This window comes from Geotrypetes seraphini, chromosome 2 (genome assembly GCF_902459505.1).
Source record: "Geotrypetes seraphini chromosome 2, aGeoSer1.1, whole genome shotgun sequence".
Taxonomy (NCBI): Eukaryota; Metazoa; Chordata; class Amphibia; order Gymnophiona; family Dermophiidae; genus Geotrypetes; species Geotrypetes seraphini.
Window position 1 is genome coordinate 380,922,529 of NC_047085.1, and position 23,406 is coordinate 380,945,934.

The 23,406-nt window shown below is 43.9% G+C and overlaps 1 protein-coding gene across 2 annotated transcripts in view; it reads left to right on the forward strand.

Annotated features, from left to right (window-relative positions):
• EFHB (EF-hand domain family member B) overlaps nucleotides 1–23,406 on the forward strand; it is a 120,227-nt gene that overhangs the window by 73,671 nt on the left and 23,150 nt on the right. For both annotated transcript variants that reach the window (XM_033930668.1, XM_033930669.1), the window contains 4 exons: nucleotides 8,224–8,307; nucleotides 14,211–14,278; nucleotides 14,374–14,525; nucleotides 20,763–20,970. In XM_033930668.1, the coding sequence (XP_033786559.1) occupies nucleotides 8,224–8,307; nucleotides 14,211–14,278; nucleotides 14,374–14,525; nucleotides 20,763–20,970 (512 nt within the window). The remainder of the gene's footprint in view (nucleotides 1–8,223; nucleotides 8,308–14,210; nucleotides 14,279–14,373; nucleotides 14,526–20,762; nucleotides 20,971–23,406) is intronic.

Below are 23,406 nucleotides of genomic sequence, written 5' to 3' on the forward strand. Positions count from 1 at the left end.
CACACTGATTAAACAGGGATTAAGTGTGGTATTGAAATCTCCCCCTATGATCAGACATTTCTTGCCATGACAGGCCAATAGTGTATCAAGTAAAAAAAAAAAAGACCTCTGTTCAGAATTCAGGGCATACACATTAAGTAGAGTATGAAGTTGACCTGTTATGTCTGTTTTCAGTAGCAGGTAGCGCCCCTCCTTAATAAGTCTTAACCTGACTTCGTTATTGGTATCCCTATGCCACTTTTATTTTTTATCCTATTTGAAGCTAAAAATATGTTTTCCCATTTTGGACACATATATCCCAGCTTTCTAAAATTGGATTCAGATATGTATTTAGTGCTTCTAAAATACACCACAATTTAATAAAATTTCTTTACAGTTTGGATAATGAGTATTTATATATATATATTGGAATTGATGCACACATCTAAGGGGTGATTACTAAGTTGTGGTAAAATAACATATTTTATTTCAGCTATATTTACTTTAGGAGTTACTAACTTGCTTGACCATGAGACTACTGCTAGAGGTTGACTGATGCCATTTTGAAACTACCAACCAATGGTGCAGGAGTAACTTTGGATTGGTCATACCCCCTGCTCTAGCCACCAGGAAAGACCTCAGTAGGTGGTGGGGATGGGGGAATGTAATTTGAGTGTCATAAGGGTTCAAATGTAGGCACCAACTCTGGTCTTTTTAAGAAGCTCTCCAGGAGCATTAGGCTATATATTTATAGCCTGATACTCAAAGCTGGCACTATTTTTCAAAGAATAATGCAGCTTGTGAAGTTAAATGCAAGCTGCATAATTCAATTTGCATAGTAATGAGATGCTTGTTAATAACTACATAGCGGTTCATCTTGGTATATAAGAACATAAGAACTGCCATCTCCGGATCAGACCCATGGTCCATCGAGTCCGGCGATCCGCACACGCGGAGGCCCAGTCAGGTATACACCTGATGTAGTTTTAGTCACCCATATCCCTCTATGCCTCTCATAAGGAGATGTGCATCTAATTTGCCTTTGAATCCTAGCACAGTGGATTCCTTAATAACCTCCTTTGGAAGAGCATTCCAGGCGTCCACCACTCGCTGCGTAAAACAGAACTTCCTGACATTTGTCCTGGACTTGTCCCCCCTTAGCTTCAAACCATGTCCTCTTGTCCGTGTCACGTTGGACAATGTAAATAATTTATTTTCCTGCTCTATTTTATCGATGTCTTTCAGTATTTTGAACGTCTCGATCATGTCCCCTCGCAGCCTCCTCTTCTCAAGGGAGAACAGTCCCAGTTTCTTGAGTCGTTCCTCATATTCCAAATTCTCCATACCTCTTATTAGCTTCGTTGCTCGTCTCTGCACCATCTCCAGCAGTTTTATATCCTTCTTTAGGTTGGGAGACCAATGTTGGACACAGTATTCCAAGTGTGGTCTGACCATTGCTCTATAAAGCGGCATTATGACTTTCTTCGATCTACTCGTGATTCCTTTCTTTATCATGCCTAACATTCTGTTTGCTTTCTTTGCCATTGCCGCGCATTGTGCCGATGGCTTCAAGGTCCTATCTATCAGTACACCCAGGTCCTTTTCTTGTTCGCTCTTACCCAGAGTTGCGCCTGACATTCTATACTCGTGTTCCTTATTCTTACTACCTAAATGCATTACTTTGCATTTCTCCACGTTGAACTTCATCTGCCATTGCTCTGCCCATTTCTCTAACTGATACAAGTTGCTCTGGAGTTCCTCGCTATCCTCCTGCGATCTGATTGCCCGGCATAGCTTTGTGTCGTCTGCAAACTTAATGATCTCACTGGATATTCCGTCTTCCAGGTCATTGATATAAATATTAAATAGGATCGGCCCAAGTACCGAGCCCTGGGGCACACCACTAGTCACTTTCTCCAAGTCTGAGAACTTCCCATTTATGCCCACTCTCTGCTTTCTGTTTTCCAGCCATTTGCCTATCCACCTTTGTATAGCTCCCTCTATTCCATGGCTTTGTAGTTTCTTGAGAAGTCTTTCATGTGGAACTTTGTCGAATGCTTTCTGGAAGTCCAAATATATTATGTCCACCGGCATTCCACTATCAATTTGCTTGTTCACGGTCTCAAAAAATTGAAGTAAATTCGTTAAACATGATTTCCCTTTCCTGAACCCATGTTGACTGGGTTTCAGCAAGTCGTGTGTGCCTAAGTGCCGGACTATGCTATCCTTGATCAGTGCTTCAACCATCTTTCCAGGGACAGACGTAAGGCTCACAGGTCTGTAGTTGCCTGGTTCTCCTCTCAATCCTTTTTTGAAAATTGGCGTGACGTTCGCTATCTTCCAGTCATCTGGTATCTGTCCAGTTCTGATTGTCAGATTGGCGAGTTTTTGCAATAACTCTCCGATTTCAACCTTCAAATTCCTTTAAGACTCTCGGGTGAATTCCATCCGGTCCAGGGGATTTGTCACTTTTAAGTTTGTCGATCTGGTAGTATATCTGGTCCAACTCCACTTCAACTGTGGTGAAGCTGTCTTCTATTACTCCACTAAACACTTTCACTGCTTCTGGTATTTTTGCGGTACCCTCCTCCGTAAAGACGGACGCAAAGAAGCAATTTAGTTTGTCTGCAATTTGTTTATCTTCCATAATGTACCCTTTTCTTCCCTGGTCGTCCAGGGGTCCCACCGCCTCTTTTGCGGGTTTTTTCCCTTTCACGTATCTAAAGAAGGGCTTGAAATTTTTGGCCTCTTGCGCTATTTTTTCCTCATAGTCCTTTTTGGCATCTCTCACCGCCTTGTGACATTTCTTCTGATCATCTTTATGTTTTTTCCATGCTTCGGTTGTTTTCATGTGTTTCCATTTTTTGAAAGAGTCCTTCTTTTCTTTTATGGCTTCCCTCACCTGTCTAGTAAGCCATGCCGGTTCTCCCTTACCTTTTGTTCTCCCTTCTTTGGAGATCCTCGGAATGTGGAGATTTTGTGTTTCTGTGATAGTATTTTTCAGTAGGGACCATGCCTGGTCTACCGTTTCAAGTTTGTCCACCTTTTTCTTGAGTCGTTGTTTCACCATGGCTCTCATGCGATCGTATTTGCCCTTTTTAAAGTTAAAGGTTTTGGTTAAGGTTTTGGCACGTTTTTTATTCCCGATGTCAAGCTTAAAGTTGATCACATTGTGATCGCTTATTTGCTGTGAGGTCGTCCCCTCCTGTGTATGAATAGTAGCCCATGGTTCCTTAATCGGGGCATCCTGTCGTCCGTGCCATCGACTGGTGGTCGACTGTCGGCTTTCCCCTATTTATTAGTTTAAAGCCTTCTCGATGGCCTTCTTCATGTTGCCTGCCAATACTCTTGCTCCTTCCTTGTTGAGGTCCATCCTTTCTTTAGTACTTGCTTTTTCCATAGAACGCCGTTCAGTTGTGCACAAAGTCAAAGCCTTCTTCTTCTTCGCACCATCGTCTCATCTAGGTGTTAATAGCTTGCAATTCCCTTGTCTCTTTCCATCCGCTCTTGGTACTGGGAAGATCTCGGAGAAGGCCACCTTCACCTCCCTGATCTTCAGTTGTCTTCTGGTAAGCCATGCCGGTTCTCCCTTACCTTTTGTTCTCCCTTCTTTGGAGATCCTCGGAATGTGGAGATTTTGTGCTTCTGTGATAGTATTTTTCAGTAGGGACCATGCCTGGTCTACCGTTTCAAGTTTGTCCACCTTTTTCTTGAGTCGTTGTTTCACCATGGCTCTCAGGCGATCGTATTTGCCCTTTTTAAAGTTAAAGGTTTTGGTTAAGGTTTTGGCACGTTTTCTATTCCCGATGTCAAGCTTAAAGTTGATCACATTGTGATCGCTCATCCCCAGCTGTACCGTAACTTCTACTTCTTTTGTCGGTCCTGTGAGGCCATTTAGTACCAAGTCCAGGGTGGTGTTGCCTCTTGTGTTGGCTCTTTTACCATTTGTTCCAGGAAGCAAACCCCTAGCGCCTCCAGGAACTTGGCCTCCTTGCCGCAGTTGGAGGTTCCTAGTTTCCAGTCTATCCTCGGGAAATTGAAGTCTCCCAATATTATTACATTGCCCGTCTTGCATTCTTGTTTGATTTCCTCTATCATTTCTGAATCAGTTTCCTCCGCCTGTCCTGGGGGACGATAGTAAAGGCCAATTTTCGTGTCTGCGCTGTTTTGGCCAGGAATCTTGATCCAGAGGGACTCTAGCTTCTCTTTCGTTTCCGTCGTAGCCACTTCAACAGATTCTACTCCTTCCTGAACATATAGGGCAATTCCTCCACCTTTCTGCCCTACTCGATCTCTTCTATATAGTTTGTATCCCTGTAGTACTGTGTCCCATTTGTTTTCTTCATTCCACCATGTTTCTGTTATGCCAATGATTTCCAACTTATCATGTCTTGCTATTGTCTCTAGTTCCCCCATTTTGTTTCCTAGACTTCTAGCATTCGTATACATACATTTGAGTTCTCTTCGTGTTACCTTTTTGAACTTTCTACTCTTTACTGTCCCTACTGTTTCTTTCACGGTATCCTTAACTGCTCCAGTGTTGTCTCCCTTGTTTGCTGTGCGGTCATCCCCTCCTGTGTCTGAGTTGTCCCTTCCTGCCTTGTCTTCCTTATTTGCTGTGAGGTCGTCCCCTCCTGTGTATGAGTAGTAGCCCATGGTTCCTTCATCGGGGCATCCTGTCATCCGTGCCATCGACTGGTGGTCGACTGTCGGCTTTCCCCTATTTATTAGTTTAAAGCCTTCTCGATGGCCTTCTTTATGTTGCCTGCCAATACTCTTGCTCCTTCCTTGTTGAGGTGTAGTCCATCCTTTCTGTAGTACTTGCTTTTTCCCCAGAACGCCGTCCAGTTGCACACAAAGTCAAAGCCTTCTTCTTCGCACCATCGTCTCATCCAGGCGTTAATAGCTTGCAATTCCCCTTGTCTCTTTCCATCCACTCTTGGTACTGGGAGGATCTCGGAGAAGGCCACCTTCACCTTCCTGATCTTCAGCTGTCTTCCAAGTGAGCGGAGCTGGCCCTTCATCTTCTTCTTCCCTGTCATACTTCCGTCCGCTCACATCATTTGTTCCCACGTGGATGAGCACAGCAGTATCCTTTCCCCCTGCGCTGTCTATGATCCTGGAGATCCTGTTGGCCACATCCTTCACTCTTGCTCCAGGCAGACAGGTGACGATTCTGTCCTCTCTTCCTCCTGCGGTGTGGCTGTCCACGTGACGTATAATGGAGTCACCTACGATGATCCCCATCTTCTTTATTCGGGGGTTTCTTGGGGGTCGTAAGTCCACTTCTATGGTATAGGGCCAGTCTTCTTCCTCCAGTGCTACTCTTGAAATTGTTTTCGGCTCTTCAGATGGGGGGACGTCTTCCTGTGTTCTCTCTCTTCCTTCTGGTGTGCGGATGTCTCCTACCTCATCTTCGGTTTTTTCTGTGTTTGCATGGGTGTCTTCTCTCCTCTCTTCCAGGCCTTCTTTCTGGATATCCTGGGTACAGCTTTCCAGCCCTGGGATCTCTACGTGTTGCTGGTGGGCTTCCTCGATGAATCTTTCTAGTTCCACGATCCCTTCGCTGGTATCGGGCTCCCCTAGCAACTTCTCCTGCATGCAGTTTTCCTCCTTCCTGGCAAGGAGTTCTTCGAGTTCCATCACAGTTCCCTCCGTACTTGCAGTTTCAGGCTGTCCAGCTCCTTGCATCGGCTGCAAATGTATGCCCTAGTCCCCGAGGGGAGGTAGTCATACATACTGCAGCCAGTGCAGAAGACTGAAAAGCTCATCTTCTGGCTTCCGTGGGCGCTCATGTCTTGTTCTCCTTCTCAATTGTGTGTGTCCTGCCCTCTTGATAGCAGTCCTCCTGTTGATCGTTGGTCTTGGTTGTGTTGGTGCTGTTGAGCTGTTTGAGAGTGCTTGTCTCGGTGTGTGCTGTGTGACTAGGTAATAGTAAACAAAAGAACAATAACCGGAATGTAACTTACGTATTGGGGCTCCCTGTTAGTCGACCCAGCTTCCTGGCTCCTTCTGCAGGCTCCTTTGCAAAGGCGCTCTTGCTAAGGCGAGCATCTTTACCGCTCGCCTTTGCCGCGCGCCGAACGGCTGTGCGCCGTTGGCTCTCCTCCTGTTAAGGGGGAGTCCGGTGCTCTGGTGGTGACGCTGGCGGTGACGCGTTGGGGGTGGGCGGAGCTCCCTCATGCTCCCCCACGCTACCGCTTGCTGCCTGCCGCTGTCTCCTTCTCTCGGCTTCTCTTCTCTCCCTCCCGCCGCTGTCTTCGCCGGGCCTGCTTCCTCCCGCACCGGCCGAAGATGAAAAGTGAAGCGCCGCGCTCTTCTCCTGTTAAGGGGGAGTCCGGCGCTCTGGTGGTGACGCTGGCGGTGACGCGTTGGGGGTGGGCGGAGCTCTCTCACGCTCCCCCAAGCTACCGCTGCTGCCTGCCGCTGTCTCCTTCTCTCGGCTTCTCTTCTCTCCCTCCCGCCACTGTCTTCGCCGGGCCTGTTTCCTCCCGCACCAGCCGAAGATGAAAAGTCATTTTTGTGGATATTTATGCTTAAGAACATAAGCGTGGCTGTTCAGGGTTAGACCAAGGGTTCATCTAGCCCAGTATTCTGTTTCTAACAGTGGTCAGTCCAGGTCACAAGTACCTCACACAATCCCAAAATGTAGCAAGAACCCATGCTACTTCTACCTCAGGGACAAGCAGGACTTGATGAATGGGTTAACATAAGAACATAAGAATTGCCATCTCCGGATCAGACCCATGGTCCATCGAGTCCGGCGATCCGCACACGCGGAGGCCCAGTCAGGTATACACCTGATTGTTCTAATCACCCATATCCCTCTATGCCTCTCATAAGGAGATGTGCATCTAATTTGCCTTTGAATCCTAGCACAGTGGATTCCTTAATAACCTCCTGTGGAAGAGCATTCCATGCGTCCACCACTCGCTGCGTAAAGCAGAACTTCCTGACATTTGTCCTGGACTTGTCACCCCTTAGCTTCAAACCATGTCCTCTTGTCCGTGTCACATTGGACAATGTAAATAATTTGTTTTTCTGCTCTATTTTATCGATGTCTTTCAGTATTTTGAACGTCTCTATCATGTCCCCTCGCAGCCTCCTCTTCTCAAGGGAGAACAATCCTAGTTTCTTGAGTCGTTCCTCATATTCCAATTTCTCCATACCTCTTATTAGTTTCGTTGCTCGTCTCTGCACCCTCTCCAGCAGTTTTATATCCTTCTTTAGGTTGGGAGACCAATGTTGTACACAGTATTCCAAGTGTGGTCTGACCATTGCTCTATAAAGCGGCATTATGACTTTCTCCGATCTACTCGTGATTCCTTTCTTTATCATGCCCAACATTCTGTTTGCTTTCTTTGCCGCTGCCGCACATTGTGCCGACGGCTTCAGGGTCCTATCTATCAGTACACCCAGGTCCTTTTCTTGTTCGCTCTTACCCAGAGTTGCTCCTGACATTCTATACTCGTGTTCCTTATTCTTACTACCTAAATGCATTACTTTGCATTTCTCCACGTTGAACTTCATCTGCCATTGCTCTGCCCATTTCTCTAGCTGATACAAGTCGCTCTGGAGTTCCTCGCTATCTTCCTGCGATCTGGTTAATATATGGTCATTAATTAGTTGCACTTGGTCATGTGATTTATTATTTATTTAAGCATTTATATACCACTTGTAGTCTAAGTGGTTTACATTCAGGTACTCAAGCATTTTTCCCTATCTGTCCTGGCAGGCTCACACTCGATCTAATGTACCTGGGGCAATGGGGGATTAAGTGACTTGCCCAGGGTCACAAGGAGCAGTGAGGGATTTGAACCCACAACCTCAGGGTGCTGAGGCTGTGGCTCTAACCACTGCACCTCACACATATTCAGGAGTTGCACACTGTGAAATTTAGGTGCACATGCTATAGAATAGGGTGTAGGGCAGATCTGCACACAATTCCTAATTACTGCCAGTTAAGGGCAGTTAGTTACTAATTGACTAGTTTATGTGCAGATATGGGATCTGGAAACCTGTACAGAATCTGATGGAAAACGGAAAAATACCTTTTTATAGATATGGTCCTTAAAGTTTAATATTGCATACTATTTATTGCATGTATGTCATTTTTATTTTGTATTGATATTTGTGTGAACTGCTTTAATATGTTAGTGGTAAGGAATATATTAAGTTAAATCAAATTATACAGTACATTTTTTATTAAAATAGTATATTGCTGAAGATACTTCTTATTTACAGGAAAAAGGCAGCCCAGTTGGTATCCAAAAGGGTTGATGATTTCAGAGAAAGGTTTCAGCCTCAGATTGGAAAAGTTCTTGATCCGTAAGTTGATGATAGCATATTTGTATGAATATTCAATACTTTTGTGTCATTGATTTTTAAAGTAATCATGTTGTGATATGCTATAAAATGTAATCAAAATATAATAAGCCCCATTTTACATAGAACAGCAGGGTAGAAACTGAAATGCAGAGAGAATCATGGGCATTAGAATGGGGGTGGGGGGAGCCATGGGTGCTATGGCACCCTCAAAAATCTCCCCACTCTCCACTACCACTGCTGCTGTTTTAGTAGCAGCAAAACAAAAGATAAAGGGCTCCTTTTACAAAGCCGTGTTAGGGCTTTAATGAGCTGGCATTAGTTCTAGTCGCATAGCGCGGATTTAGCTTAGTTAAAGGAGCCCAAAGACATTGCAGGGCTGCTCTATTCATCCTTGGGGCTGCCAGCTCTGCCCCAGAACAGAAAGTGATGTCAAAAGAGGGCAAGACTAGCAGCCATGATGCCTTTATCTTTGTTTTGCCATTGCTGTCACATGGATGTAGTAGGCAAGAGGAGGTGAGATACACTGGATGGCATGGGAATAGAGAGAAGAGGGATGCTGGATGTAAGGAGGAGGATAGGCAGATGCAGGATGGAAGGGAGAGGGAGGGGGTAAGGCAATGGATGGAAAGGGAAGAGAGAGGAGGGGTAGATTCTGGATAGAAGTGGGAGACAGGGTTAAATACTGGATGGGGGAGAAAAAAGAGGATAGAATTAGTGAGAGACTGGGAAATAAGAGGAAGTGAAAGAGTGTCAAAGTGAGGGAAAGTGATGGCAAGCTATAGGCAGACACAGTAAGAAAAAAAGTGAGACTGTGTAGTAAGAAATAATTAAATCTAGACAGAGGCTGAAAAATAAATTGGAAAAGGGGAAGAAAGGGAAAGGGAAGAAAGAAGAGAGAAATGACAGGAAATCTTGGCAAGAGAGTTAAGAGGAAAACAAAGAAAGCAGAAACCAGAGACTAGGACTAACATGATTAGAAAAAGTAAATGACAAGACAACTAAGATTGAAAAAAAAATTATTTTTAGTTTAGAATAAAGTACTGTGGAAACTGTGTTAATAAACATTAATAAATAATGGAAATAGAAATAAGGTGATATCTTTTTATTGAACTAATTTTAATACATTTTTGATTTATTTTTGGGAGACCAAACCCTCCTTCCTCATGTCAAAATTGAGTATCATAACTGTTGTATACTGTCCTGACCTGAGGAAATAGATTTTGGCCTCTAAAAACTAATTGAAATGCATATGTAGTCCAATAAAATGTTACATATTACCCAAATTTAGATTTATTTGTTTTTGTTAATCTATAGTGTAATGATTGTAACATCAGTTTTTGAAATTTATTCTGCTGTCTTTATATTTTGCACAGTACAGGGGAATGTACATCATTTTTTTTCTTTCTCCAGTGTTGTACTTTGGCTTCTGGGGAGAACATCAGGGAGTGGACTGGAGAGCATCAGGGAGGGTGACTGGAAAGCATGGGAGAACTGAAGAGGAAAGCATTGGGGAAGGGGTAGAAGAGCATGAGGGGAGCTGTCCCAAAATGTTGTTTATAGTCTATTATCAGTAGTAAAAGAAATATTTTAGTAGCTTGACAATTTTCATTTTTCAGGTGCCATGTGTATCTTTTTGAGTTATTTAGATATGGAATGGTACAGCTGAATTAAATATTGCTAAACTACTAGATGGAATTCCTATTAAAGCAGCAGTCACTGCGGGCTGAGAAAGGAGAGGCTTTTTTATGTGACAATCTGGGTGATTGATTTTTATTACATTTTAAATAGAGTTAAATAGAGTTAGAATGGAGTTGATTAGTCTTGTTATATTAGCTACTTTAAGAGAGAGAGAGAGTGAGAAGAAAAATTCCTTTCAAAACATGGCATTAAGGAATGCAGATGTTTCAGTGTGCTTTGTGTAGTTTAATTTCATGGTTACCATTACATATTGTTAATAAGATTATATTGAAGAATGAATGGTAGAAATAGCATTACAGTTAATACCATTATTATGGGTTGGGGTCTGGGATAGTGCTTGGGTACCCCCATACAAAAAGATATTCTGTTGGCCCGGGATGGGGGGGGGGAGTATTGCAATATATATTTCAGGTACATCTTTAAAAGTTCTAAGGGTGCTAAATAATGAGTAATTGGGACGATCAAAATCCTCAGATTCCTACAATGGAAACAAGTACCCATTGTTTCAGCTGAGAATGCCAAAGGGGCTCTGCTGAATGTGTAGCTGTTATAAAATACATATAAAGAGGATTGCAAATACAGCAAGGTCAGAAACAGCGGGCCATAACTTGGGACTTTTAATTTGTAAGTATTAACTATATGTATCAACTGACACATGTAGGTGCCAGATTTTACAAAGCTACATGTGCAAGAGCAGCTATGGAAGCATCTAAGTGAAATAACTCTTTTTAATGAATGTTTGAGGTGGTGTTAGAAGCCGTAGAAGCTAGCACAATTTTTCCCTCAATCACTGGTGCCTCAGAACAGGTACAAAAGCCAGTGAATGATTTTTTAAAAAAAACATACCATATATACTTGAATATGAACAGAAAATCTTAGGTCCCCAAAAAGTTTACTTTTGGGTCTCTCTCTTTTCCACCCCCCCCCCCCCCCAGTAGAAGCAGTAGTAGTAGCAGTCGTAGTATTCTCTCCTCCATGCTCCATCTGCCACCGGAGTGACCGGAATTTCTTCCTGCATCCCAGGGTGACTGGCATTCCCCCCCCTTGCAATGACTAAAATTTCTTCTTCCACTTCCAATGACTGACATTTCACTTACCTAACATCCTTCTCCAGCAGACGCTTAGGAATAAAGTTATGTGCTGGACCCTGAGCATCTGTGCATGCTCAAGGCTCGCTGACTCCAGCCCTTTCTGAGACTTTTGGAGAGGGTGGGAGCCAATAGGCCATGAGCATGTGCAAATACTCAAGGTCCAGCACACCAGCTCAACACACAGCTTTGTTTCTAAGCATCTTCTGGAGAAGGAAGTTAGGTGAGATACTGATCACTGAGGGATAGAGGAAGGCATTCCGATCACCATGAGGAAGGGGGGAATATATGGAAAAAGAAATGCTGCATCAATCGCACCCCGGACCGGCGATTGAAGAACACTGTCTCGGGCCTGAAGCACATGCCGACCCTGTGGACCGGCAGGAAATTTCTGCGGACCGGCACTGGTCCACAGACCAGTGGTTGAAGAACACTGCTTTAGACAGCTGGACTAGACTGAGCATTATTAGCAGACCTCCATTTGTCCTGGAATCTCATTCTCAGAAATGAACTCCTCTTATATTGCCATACCTTCTGAAGTATTAATCAGCTCCAGTTCTGGCCTGTGGAAATCCTCCTTCAGCTTAAGCATTTCCCAATCCTCACTAAGGTTCAGTTGGGCTCCACTATCAGACTGGTCTGTTCGCTGTCTCCTCCCCTCCCTCCTCTGCTTAGAGAGGAACTCCTTTTTATCTCTAGAGAAGCCCCGTGCACACTTAGGTACTATTGGAATGGGCCAAGGCTCTCTCTGGCTCCCCTTCAGGCTAGTCAGTAAATTATTATTAGTTTTATTCAAAGGGAAATATACCTGAGCTTTCCCTCATACTCAGGAAGGTATTGTGTGATTGGTTCTAGGCTGTTTCAAAAGGGTCAAAATGGGACCAGGGATTACGTTACCAGTGGCTAGATCCTGGCATGCCTGAACTCGGATAGGCAGACATGCCTTTTTGTGAACCAGGGCTAAACCCCTGGTGAGACTCTTAACTGCTGAGCTCTTACTTTTCCTGCCTTGAGCCTGTGACAAGCCAGCAGCAGTGCTGGAATGTCACAGTGTGCACATAACTGCCAAAATTCTCTCTAAGTGCTATTCTGTAAATAGACACTTTTCCTTATATAGCATGTGTTTGCAAGGGGGAGTGTATACATGGTTGTAGCACTGGTAGAACTCATACTTAAATGTATAACTTACAGAAGTTATGCATGTATCTGTGACATTTAGGTGTTTTCTGTTATACCAGCTATATGGCTGGCATATGTGCCATTGATTGTTGCTTTTTTTCCGGGTCTCACCACATCTGGGTAGGTAGAACCAACATTTCAGCCATCATGCTGTGGCTTCCTTCAGGGTAGTGCCAATAATTGGCACTTGACACTTCATAATTGCTGTTGATTGGACATAATTAAAAGAGGCACTTAACTCGAAAAACATGATTCTGTAAAAAGTAAGCACCTAGTCCAAAGCATTTAGTTAAAAGTGGGCATGGATAGAAGTAGCTTGTGGGTGTGTTTTTGAGTTAGGTGCTGTTGTGTGTCTAACTTGGGCGCACACATTTAGTCCAAGAAATCTCTGGCATAAATATGGTGCAGTAAGATTTAGGAAGCCTAGCAATGCCTAAGTAATGCTAAACATGGTTCTATACAGTGTGCCTTTTATAGAATTGTGCTTAGTGTCTCACTAGACGGCGCTGATTTTTTAGGTGACCTATATTTATTTATTTAAAAATTTATATACCGTGTATTACCTGTACAGTTTACATAATAACAAGCATAAAATGTTAGTCAAACATAAAATGTTAGACAAACATATATAGTTCAGTTATTACAAAACTAGTTTTTTTAGCCTGTTACATTAACTGGTGGTAGAATAGATGTATAGACTTAAGCATTTCTTTCTTTTCTTTCTTTCTGTCTTTCTTTCTCTTTCTCTTTCCCTGCCCCCTTTCTTTCTTTCTGTCTGTCTGTCTTTCTTTCTCTCTCCCTGCCCCTTTTCTTTCTGTCTGTCTGTCTTTTGTCTGTCTCTCTCCCTGGCTCCCTGTCTGTCTGCCTTTTTTTTCTTTCTGTCTCTCTCCCCCTGTTTGTCTTTCTTTCTGTCTCTCTCCCTGCCCCCTTTCTTTCTTTCTGTCTGTCTGTCTTTCTTTCTCTCTCCCTGCCCCCTTTTTTTCTGTTTGTCTGTCTTTCATCTGTCTCTCTTCCTGGCCCCCTGTCTGTCTGTCTTTTTTTCTTTCTGTCTCTCTCCCCCTGTTTGTCTTTCTTTCTGTCTCTCTCCCTGCCCCCTTTCTTTTTTTTCTGTCTGTCTGTCTTTCTTTTTCTCTCCCTGCCCCTTTTCTTTCTGTCTTTCATCTGTCTCTCCCCCTGTCCATCAGCACCCCTTCCCTGCTCCCCCTTTCCAGCAGTAGCCCTTCTCCCTTCCTTTTACTGCCTCCCTGTCCAGCAGGACCCCTTCCCTGCTCCCCTGTCCATCAGTAGCTCTTCTCCCTTACTTTTACCTCCCCCCTGTCCAACAGCACCCTTTCCCTGCTCTTATCTGATAAGTCTCCCGTGTTTTGTGAAACAGCTCTGCCAGGACCCGCAGCAGGCTCCTTGTAGCAATAGGGAAACCGCTACAGGCTCTTTATTCAGCTGGCTCCTTTTTCAGCTGGGGAAACTGCTGCACACATCGCAAACCGCCACCGCTGCTGGGGAAACCGCTGCATGCTTTGCAAATCGCCTCAGGCTCCTTCTACTGCTCATGTGGCAGCATGGAGCCACAAATCACAGACACACGGAGTTTGAAGTGCGCATGCGCGCTAAGGGTTTTATTATAGCAGATAACACTCCTTAAAAAGTGGTCAGCAGGCACCAAAAATTTTCAAATCCAATTTGAATATAAAGTTTCAACTCAAAAAAGCATTCACAAACAGTTGGGTTTTTAACATTTTCTTAAAATTCATTCTAGCAATACAAAAATGCAAAATTCCTCACAGGGTATTCCATAGCTTTATATAGAATCAGGGCCTTAGTGTTTAATGTATGTTAATTCCCTTTACACTCATTAAGGTGCATTAAACTCTAATGCTGCTGGATGAATTACCCCTAAGTTGCCAAGAAAACTTTACTAATTACTTCTTTTTTGCGCAGCATTGCAGATACACTGAATGTTCCACTAGATCATACATTTGGCATTCCAATAATTCCAGATGACTATGGTAAGGTAAATTGGCTGGATTCAAGTTAACCCTTCACAAAAAGTTAGATTTTCATAATCTGGGTGAGCTAAACATAATTTATTTTCTCCTAACAGGAGTTGCAGAGATTCTTCGATACAAAGCTCCTAATTCTTTCCTGTATGGCCAAGACAGATATAGAGCTGTTCTTAGTACAGTTCGACAGCACCTGAAAAACATCTGCTTTCATGACTTTGACAAATTATTAGAAGCATTCAGACATGATAAAGTTAGTAATGGAAACACACCTACTTTTTTTCTGCTACATTTCTGAACTAGATTGGAGCTTATGAAAATCTGCCCTCAGGGGAAGAATTTCTTCAATAGGACCGCACAAATCTTTATCTGCCATCATTTATTATGTTACTGTGTAAGTAGCTCCCAATATGTTTCCAAAAAGCACGGTCCTGGTTGGTCCTCTCAGATCGGTGCTCTCTGAATTGGCCCTTTTAATAATCTAAACTAACAGCCCTTAGGGTAGATTTTTTTTCATGAGCTCCAAATATTCAGATACATTTTTCAAGTTTGTTTATTTATAAATGTCAGGATTATTGGAGTCTTAATTTGTAGAGTGGCCTCTTTATCAACTCCATTTGTGGTAATTTTTAAATTATAAATTGTGGAAGAGTTATCCTCTCACTTTCACACTTAAAGACGTGAATTTGATTCACATACACATTGGAGGAGCACACTGATGTTACAGAGCATACTGTGAACAGCTGACTGTTGGTTTTAATCACAATATTACTCTAGAGTCTAGACCACAGTTCTTCAACCGCCGGTCCACAAAAAAATCATGCCGGTCCACGAAGGATTCGGGTCCCCGCTGCAACGAAAGGTGCCGGCATCAGCTGACTTACAACTTCCTGTTGCCGTCGCTGTGCCTGGACTCCTGCCGCATATGCTTCCTGCCTTGTCTCCGCACCTCCCGACCAGCAGCGGCAGCTCTGGTGCTTTTAACTTCGGCACAGAGCTGCCCCTAAGCAGTAGTTCAGCGCGGTTTCATGAGGCAGCCTCGGGGCCTTTGCTAGGCTGGCCCGCTTCGATGATGCGATGTGGGCCGGCCTAGCAAAGGCCCCGAGGCTGCCTCATGAAACCGCACTAAACTACTGCTTAGGGGCAGCTCTGTGCCGAAGTTAAAAGCACACAGAGCTGCCGCTTGCCTAAAGACTCTTGGGCCGCTGAAGGAGGGCAAAGAGCAGCTGTCCTGGAGGTTTCCCTTCCTCTCACCTTTGCAGGTCCCTTTTTTCCACCTTTTTTTTTTCTTCAAACAGCAACGGGCCCCAGCATCGACATCAAGTAAGTTCCACTGTTCCTTGCAAGCAGTTCTGCTCGGCCAAAGCTTTCCCTCTGACATGAGCCACCCTCAGGGGAAAGAAAGTGACCCACAAAGAGGGGAAGGGGGGCAGATGATGGAAGTTGGGGGGGGGGAGAGAGAGAAGGGGCAGATGATGGAATGGAGGATATGAGAGAGAGAAGGGGACAGATGATGGAAATGAGAAGAAGGGAGAGAGAGCAGAAGGCAGATGGATGTCAGTTAAGAGGGGAGAGCAGATGCTGAATGGAAGTGGGGAAAGAACTCATACTAGATGGAAGGAGGAGATAAATAAAGGGGGAAGAAAATAGTAAGATAATGGAGGGGTGAGGGAAAGGGGTGACAAGCTGTGGGTAGACACAGTGAAAAGAGGGAAACAGGACTAAATAGTAAGAAATAATTTAATTTAGAAGGAGGCAGAAAATAGAGAAGGAAGACCAGAGAAGAAAAGGGAAGAGAGAGCAGAGAACGATATCAGATCTGAGTGGAGGAAATGAGAAGAGAGAGATGCTAAAAACCACAGGGGGAAGGGAAGGACAGAGATGCCAGACCATGAGGGGAACAGAAGGAAGATGATGGATGCCAGACCAAATTGGGGGGGGGGGCAGGAGGAGAGATGGCAGGGAAAGACAGACAGTGAATGGAAGGGGCAGATGCTGGACTAAAGAGACAGAGAAGGTTATCATGCCGCTGTACCGGGCCATGGTATGCCCTCACCTGGAGTACTGTGTCCAGCACTGGTCACCGTACATGAAGAAGGACACAGTACTACTCGAAAGGGTCCAGAGAAGAGCGACTAAGATGGTTAAGGGGTTGGAGGAGCTGCCGTACAGCGAAAGATTAGAGAAACTAGGCCTCTTCTCCCTCGAACAGAGGAGATTAAGAGGGGACATGATCAAAACATTCAAGATACTGAAGGGAATAGACTTAGTAGAGAAAGACATAAGAACATAAGAGTTGCCTCCGCCGGGTCAGACCAGAGGTCCATCACGCCCAGCAGCCCGCACCTGCGGCGGCCCATCAGGTCCATGACCTGCTAAGTGTCCCTGCCTTTCCTGTACCTATCTCTATGTCTATCTGTCCTTGCCTGTCTATCTGTACCCCTCAATCCCCTTATCCTGTAAGTATTTATCCAAACCTTCTTTGAACCCCTGTAGCGTGCCCTGCCCTACCACAGCCTCCGGGAGCGCTATTCATCCTCTCCAAGGTAGGGAGAACGAAAGGGCACTCTCTAAAGTTGAAAGGGGTAGATTCCGTACAAACGTAAGGAAGTTCTTCTTCACCCAGAGAGTGGTAGAAAGCTGGAACGCTCTTCCAGAGGCTGTTATAGGGGAAAACACCTTCCAAGGATTCAAGACAAAGTTAGACAAGTTCCTGCTGAACAAGAACGTGCGCTGGTAGGGCTAGTCTCAGTTAGGGTGCTGGTCTTAGACCAGAGGGCCGCCGCGTGAGCAGACTGCTGGACATGATGGACCACTGGTCTGACCCAGCAGTGGCAATTCTTATGTTCTTAGGGCAGACGCTGGATGGAAGAGAGTGAAAAGGCAATGAAAGCAGAAACCAGAGACGATAAAAGGTAGAAAAAAATAATTTTATTTCTATCTTGTGATTCAAATATATCAGATTTGAAATATGTATCTTGCTAGACATAACTAGGGAGTGCAAAGCCCAGGTAGTGCTTCTTTAGCTTCCAGCTGGCTTAGGGCTCTCTCTGACCAGGGGGCAGTTGCCCTAGTTTCACTCCCCTAACACCATTCCTGTCATGTGTGACTGTGGTATTCTGTTACATGATATTTGTGTAGCATTCTGTAATAATTTGGCTTATTCAGTTTTCTTGATAGTAGAGGGGATATATGTGTAGGGGAGGGGAGACAGGGGTTTTGTTGATCTTTGCCCTGTATTATTTGTATTTATAAAATGACAATTGTATAGAATATTGTTTCTTTTTATACTTTAATAAAATATGTTCAATATAAAATCATAACTATTTGAGGCTTGTGAGAATGGGATCAGATGGTTTGTGGGACCGAGCTCGCGGGGATGGGGTGGCGATGGTTTTTAAAAAAAATTTCAGTCTTAGTAGTTTGCCGGTCCACAAAATAATTATTTTATTTCCGCCGGTCCATAGGTGTAAAAAGGTTGAAGAAAACTGGTCTAGACCTTTGGTTGGGCTCTCTGAACTGAGTGCTCCTCCTCACAAAAACATTAAAAAAAGAATATATATTGAACAAACAGGATGATTTTTCTTTTGTAATTTGGGCAGGTTCATATATTGTTGTATATGTTGCTGTTTGGGCAGGTTCATATATTCGTATATTTTACCTCGCCTTTGGATTGGGATTGAGAGTAGTAGATTCCTCATTCATTGCTCTTAAGGGTTTCTGTATACATATCTTTCTTATAGTGAAAACTCTTTTGAAGCTCAGACAGGATGGAAGGACCATGATTCTGATTGTTCCCTTCCTTACTGGCTAAGAAAGATAAGGTTCCCTCTTCTACTGGAGCTCAAGACTCCCATGGAGATTAGATTGTTTTCCTAACACTAATACCTCAGAATCGAGGATCCATACTATATCCCAACCTCCAGTCCCTAGCCCTCATTTCTTGGAGGTTGGGAGGGTAGTACTGGATTCCTTTGGGTTACTTGAGAATGCATCTCAAGTTTATTCTATATGTTCCACCTATGTTCTCTTTTAAGATATACATCAGTTTTCAGTAGGAAATGCTTGTACACAGAAAACCCTTTTCCCCAAAGGACAGACTGTTATTGAGGGGGATCAGAGACAGATAAAGGAACAGTGTGGAGTATTAAAGTGTTTAATATATCTACTGTATATCTATAGATAGCTACCAATATATCAGAAAATTATGTATATCTATAAGGATGGCTTGAAAAGTTTGGTAAAAAAGCAAATTAAACAACATAGTCTCCATCAAGGGCTATACACTTGGTCCAGTGAGTTTCCAGTTTTTTCATTTACAAAAAAACTGGAAACTCACTGGACTAAATGTATAACCCTCGATGGAGACTACATTGTTTAACTTGCTTTTTTTCCAGATCTTTCAAACCACCCTCCTATATCCTCTAATATAAATGTGGGTGCAGATACCTTAAGATTCTGCACTGACTACCCTACTTTGTTTGGGTATATGCAATATAAGCAGGGAGGTACCATATGTATTTAAGTATGTCAGATGGATGTGGGTATCATTCTATTTGGTGAGACATTATACATGTAGGAATTGTATGTCTTTGTAGTAGGTCATGGATGGCGGGTAGCCAAGATTCTGCCATCCAAAGAGGGATTGTGACTGCAGTTGAGGCCAAGAACCCATCACAACGAGGAGCTATTGAAGATTGAGACTGAAGCTAAGTCTGGGACTTACTAAGAAGGGAAAGGGGATAGGATCTGATGTTCTGCCTTTCTGTGGTTACAATCAAAACAGTTTACATATTACAGTACTTCCCCAAAATTTGCGGGGAATTCACAGGAATCCCTGTGAATTTTGAAAAACCGCAAATACGGTTTTTCGCCTGTCAAAAGGCAGGAGAGGCAGGAAAGGGCAGCTGGGGCACCGGCAGGTGCAAAAAAATCACTCGCAGTATGCTCCGATCACCTCTTCCTGTTACTAAAATCAAGCAACACCAATCAGGAGCTGATTTGACATGCCAGATAGCTCCTGACTGGTGTAACCATGATTTTAGTATAAGGAAGTGGCGGTCGGAAAATACCGAGTCCGCGATTCATGATCCACAAATTTGTGGGGGTTTACTGTATATAGAGGGTATTTATTTTGTGTTTGGGTCAATAGAGGGTTAAGTGTCACAAGGTGTTGCAGTGGGAATAGAACCCAGTCCCTCTGTTTCTCAGGCCACTCCACTAACCATTAAGCTACTCCTCCACAGAAGCTGGTTAGAAGGAAGGAAGATGGTGAGGAAGGGAAAAGATGTAAAAGGCATAGAGGAGGAAAGGCAAGGAAAGATAAAATGGAAAGAGGGCTGGGCAGATGAAGAATCGGCAATAAAGTGAAAGGAAACAGTAGAAAGAACACTGCAGATAATACAAGGAGTTCAGACCATGCCAACATATCCTTTAAATTCCCCCTACTACAAAGACATACAATTCCTACATGTATAATGTCTCACCAAACAGAATGATACCCACATCCATCTGACATACTTAAATACATATGGTACCTCCCTGCTTATATTGCATATACCCAAACATAGACATAGCACTGTGCATATAGTCCCTACATAGACAGACATATACACACACCATATATATTCCTCCCATCCACAAATGGCTTGATGACTTACCATAAATTTACTAGTAGGGAGAAAATCACTAAGATTCTGTGATGAAAATAATAGTGTTCTTTATTAAATCACAGCTCTTTATTATGTTTTTAGCCAGGCATTGAAGCAAAAAGCACTTGGCACTTTATCTAGCACTTTAAGAGCACTTCAGCACATTACATAAGAAATTCTTTGCACAGTTTGTACTTTTGCACAATCCATTGACGCTTCTATTGACTTTTACTCTTGTTCCACCATGGGTACGGTAAAAAATGGTCGGATCTTTTAGACATTGTGATATACTATCTAATCATATGATTAGTTGCAGCGTTATTGGAAACTGAATCATCATTTTGTTGTTAATGATAGATGTTTGATTTTAATATATTGGCTAGATAGCTAAAAACATAATAAAGAGCTGTGATTTGATGACTTACCATGACATAGCCCACTGTGTCCCTCCCCACTGAGCCCCTTGTAAAAATATGTTTCAGTTTACCAAGAATAAAGGAAAATACATTTGTTAATGTTACTAAATGCACTCGGAATCTGCATTCCATTGCATTTTGGCATTGTAGACCTTTTTCTTTTTCAGTCAGCAGTTCTGGTGCCAAAATCTTCAGGGTGGGTGTCAAAAACTCAGTGCTAACTTAATTTTTCCCAGTTATTACTGGGACATTTAACTGTTATGGAAAGAGATCTCCAGCCAAAATCAAAGAATATTTGGGAGGTATGGTTTTGATGAGATTTCGTATATTCATGGTGATGAATCCTACACTGCAGATGATGTTTAGAGTTTGCTCACCCCTACTTCCAAATGTTTACTGTGGTTTTTCCCTCTTTTTAAACAGAACAAGGATGGAAAAATAAGTAGAGATGAACTGAAAAATGTATGTGAATATTTTAACCTAGAACTGTACCCTGAACTCTTGGATGCTGTACTTGAATATTGTAGTGTGGATGAAGATGGCTTGATAGATTTTATGTTGTTTACAAATTTTATTAATTGGAAGAAGAAAGTATCAGCTGAAGATTTGGCAGAAACAATATTTGCAAGAGGTATAGTATAAAATTTGTCAAACTTAATTTATATATTAACTAGTCTTATAGCCCGTTACATTAATGGGTGCTAGAATATATATGTGTGTGTGTCTCTCTTTATTTCTTTCTCTCTCTCTCTCTCCTTAGCCGCTTTCTTTCTTTCTGTCTTTCTTTTTCCTTGGCTGTCCATCACCACCCCTTGCCTGCTCCCCCTGTCCATTCTACCTTCCTTTTACCTCCCCTGTGTCCACCACCACCCCTTCACAGCTCTCCTTATGCAGCAGCAGCCCTTCTCCCTTTGTTTTACCTCCCCCCTGTCCAGCAGCACCTTCCTTCTCCCCCTGTCCAACATTAGGCCTCCGTTCCTTTTTCTTCACCCCCCCTGTCCATCAGCACCTCTTTCCTTCTCCCCCTGTCCAGCAGTAGGCGTCCCTTCCTTTTTCTTCCCCCTCCTCCTTCTTATCCCTATGATACACTTACCTTGCTCTGCCCCTGATCAGAGGCTCCCGACAGCCGCCCAGTTGCACCCATTGGAAAAGTTCCCTCTGCGGCATCCCGCACCCCTCCTGACGCGACTCCTGCTGTCTTTCTTTCTGTCTGTCTCTGTCCCTGGCCCCCTTTGTCTGTTTGTCTTTCTGTATATCTCCCTGCCCCTGTGTCTTTCTTCTTTTCTTTCTGTCTCCCTTCCTCCCTCTGTCTGTCTGTCCGAAGCAGCATTCCCTCCCCCTCCATTTCCCTCCCCCCACACCAGTTCCCTGTGCACCTGCCCCTGTGTGTTTCTTCTTGTCTTTCTGTCTCCCTTCCTCCCTCTGTCTGTCTGTCCAAAGCAGCATTCTCTCCCCCTCCATTTCCCTCCCCCACACAAGTTCCCTGTGTAGCAGCATTAGCGTTTCCTCTACCCCCTTTCCCTTCTCACAGTTGCGACTACAAACGCGGGCCCGAGTCCTTTGCCGCCCCCCCATTCCCTTCCCTTCCCGCGGGCCCGACTACACATGGCGATTCAAGCAGCGTGTGCAGCAGTCTTCACACGCTGCTTCAGGTCCTTCTATTGCCCTGATTTACTCTGGCACGTCCGGAGCAAATCAGGGCAGTAGAAGGGCCCAAAGCAGCGTGTGAAGACTGCTGCACACGCTGCTTAAATTGCCAGTCGGGCCCGCGGTAAGGGAAGAGGGGGGCGGCAAATGACTCGGGTCCCGGGCAGCGGAAAGTTGCTGGGCTCCTCGGTGGGGGCGCTGAGTGGCTGCGATCCCTCTCCTCCCAAACCCCCCTGCCCGGAGGAACGGAGATCGGCGGCTACAGCCGCTGGCTTCGGCGTCTTCTATCCACTGCGGCCAACCCTAGCGGAAACAGGAAGTAGTCAGAGAGGGCGGGCCGCAGTGGACAGAAGACAGCAAAGCCAGCATTAGCGCAGTGCAGCGCTTTTCATTTAAAAGCGGGTGAAGCGGGTGAGCCGGCGAGAAGGAGGAGGTGGTGGTTTTGGCAGTGAGTGAGTGAGGGCGGGAGGGGGGGAGTCGCCGGCTGTGCTGTGCTTTCACGATCTGTCCGCCGCATACGCTCTCTGGCCACGGACCTACGGATCAGGGATTACAGATCACGCAGGTCTGAGTGCGCATGCGTGGCTAGCGTTTTATTATATAGGATACAGTTAAATGTTCTCAAATTCTCTATCTCCTGAAAACTTCAGCAGCTAATGAAATCTTATAAGTATGTGTTTAGAACAGTCTGAAATATATAGTGAACATGACTCTGTTGAAGAAACCCATTTTTATATTTCCAACACACAGAATGTTGGCAATAATTATGAAAAAGGAATATCTTTGTCTGTCTTTACTTCCATCTTGCTGTCTGTAGTCACAATAATTCTACAAATTGAAAAGTACATACAGTGTGACAAATTGGTGTACTTCTGCTTCTTCCACTTGCAAACTCATTCATGTCTGTGAAAAAACATGGTGAACACACAAGCCCCTCTACGCTATCGCAAAGCAAGAACTGCAAAGACCTCTCCTTGGTTCACGAACACCTTAAAAGCAGAAAAACAAACCTGCCGCAAATGTGAAAGAAATTGGTAAAAAAGTAAATCACCTGAACACAAAACTGCATGGAGAGCTGCTATTAACAAATATAAATACAACATCGCTGAGGCCAAAAAAGCCCACTATGCCCAAGAAATTGAAAATGACAGCTTCAATATAAAAAAACGATTTCACCATGACTACTTCTGATTTAGGTCTGTCTGAAAAGATCTCTCAACCTAATGCCCAAATTCTTGCAGACCACTTCCTCAATAAGATAAAGACCATACAACATGAAATTGAGATTGCTCCCATCTCAACTACCCCAATTCACTCACCGCCATAGAAAACTTTTGAACCCTACTATGCTGCTGACCAAATCTGGAGCACATTTCTGCCACTAGAAAATTCTGATACAAGCTCTTAAAGAAATTCTCCT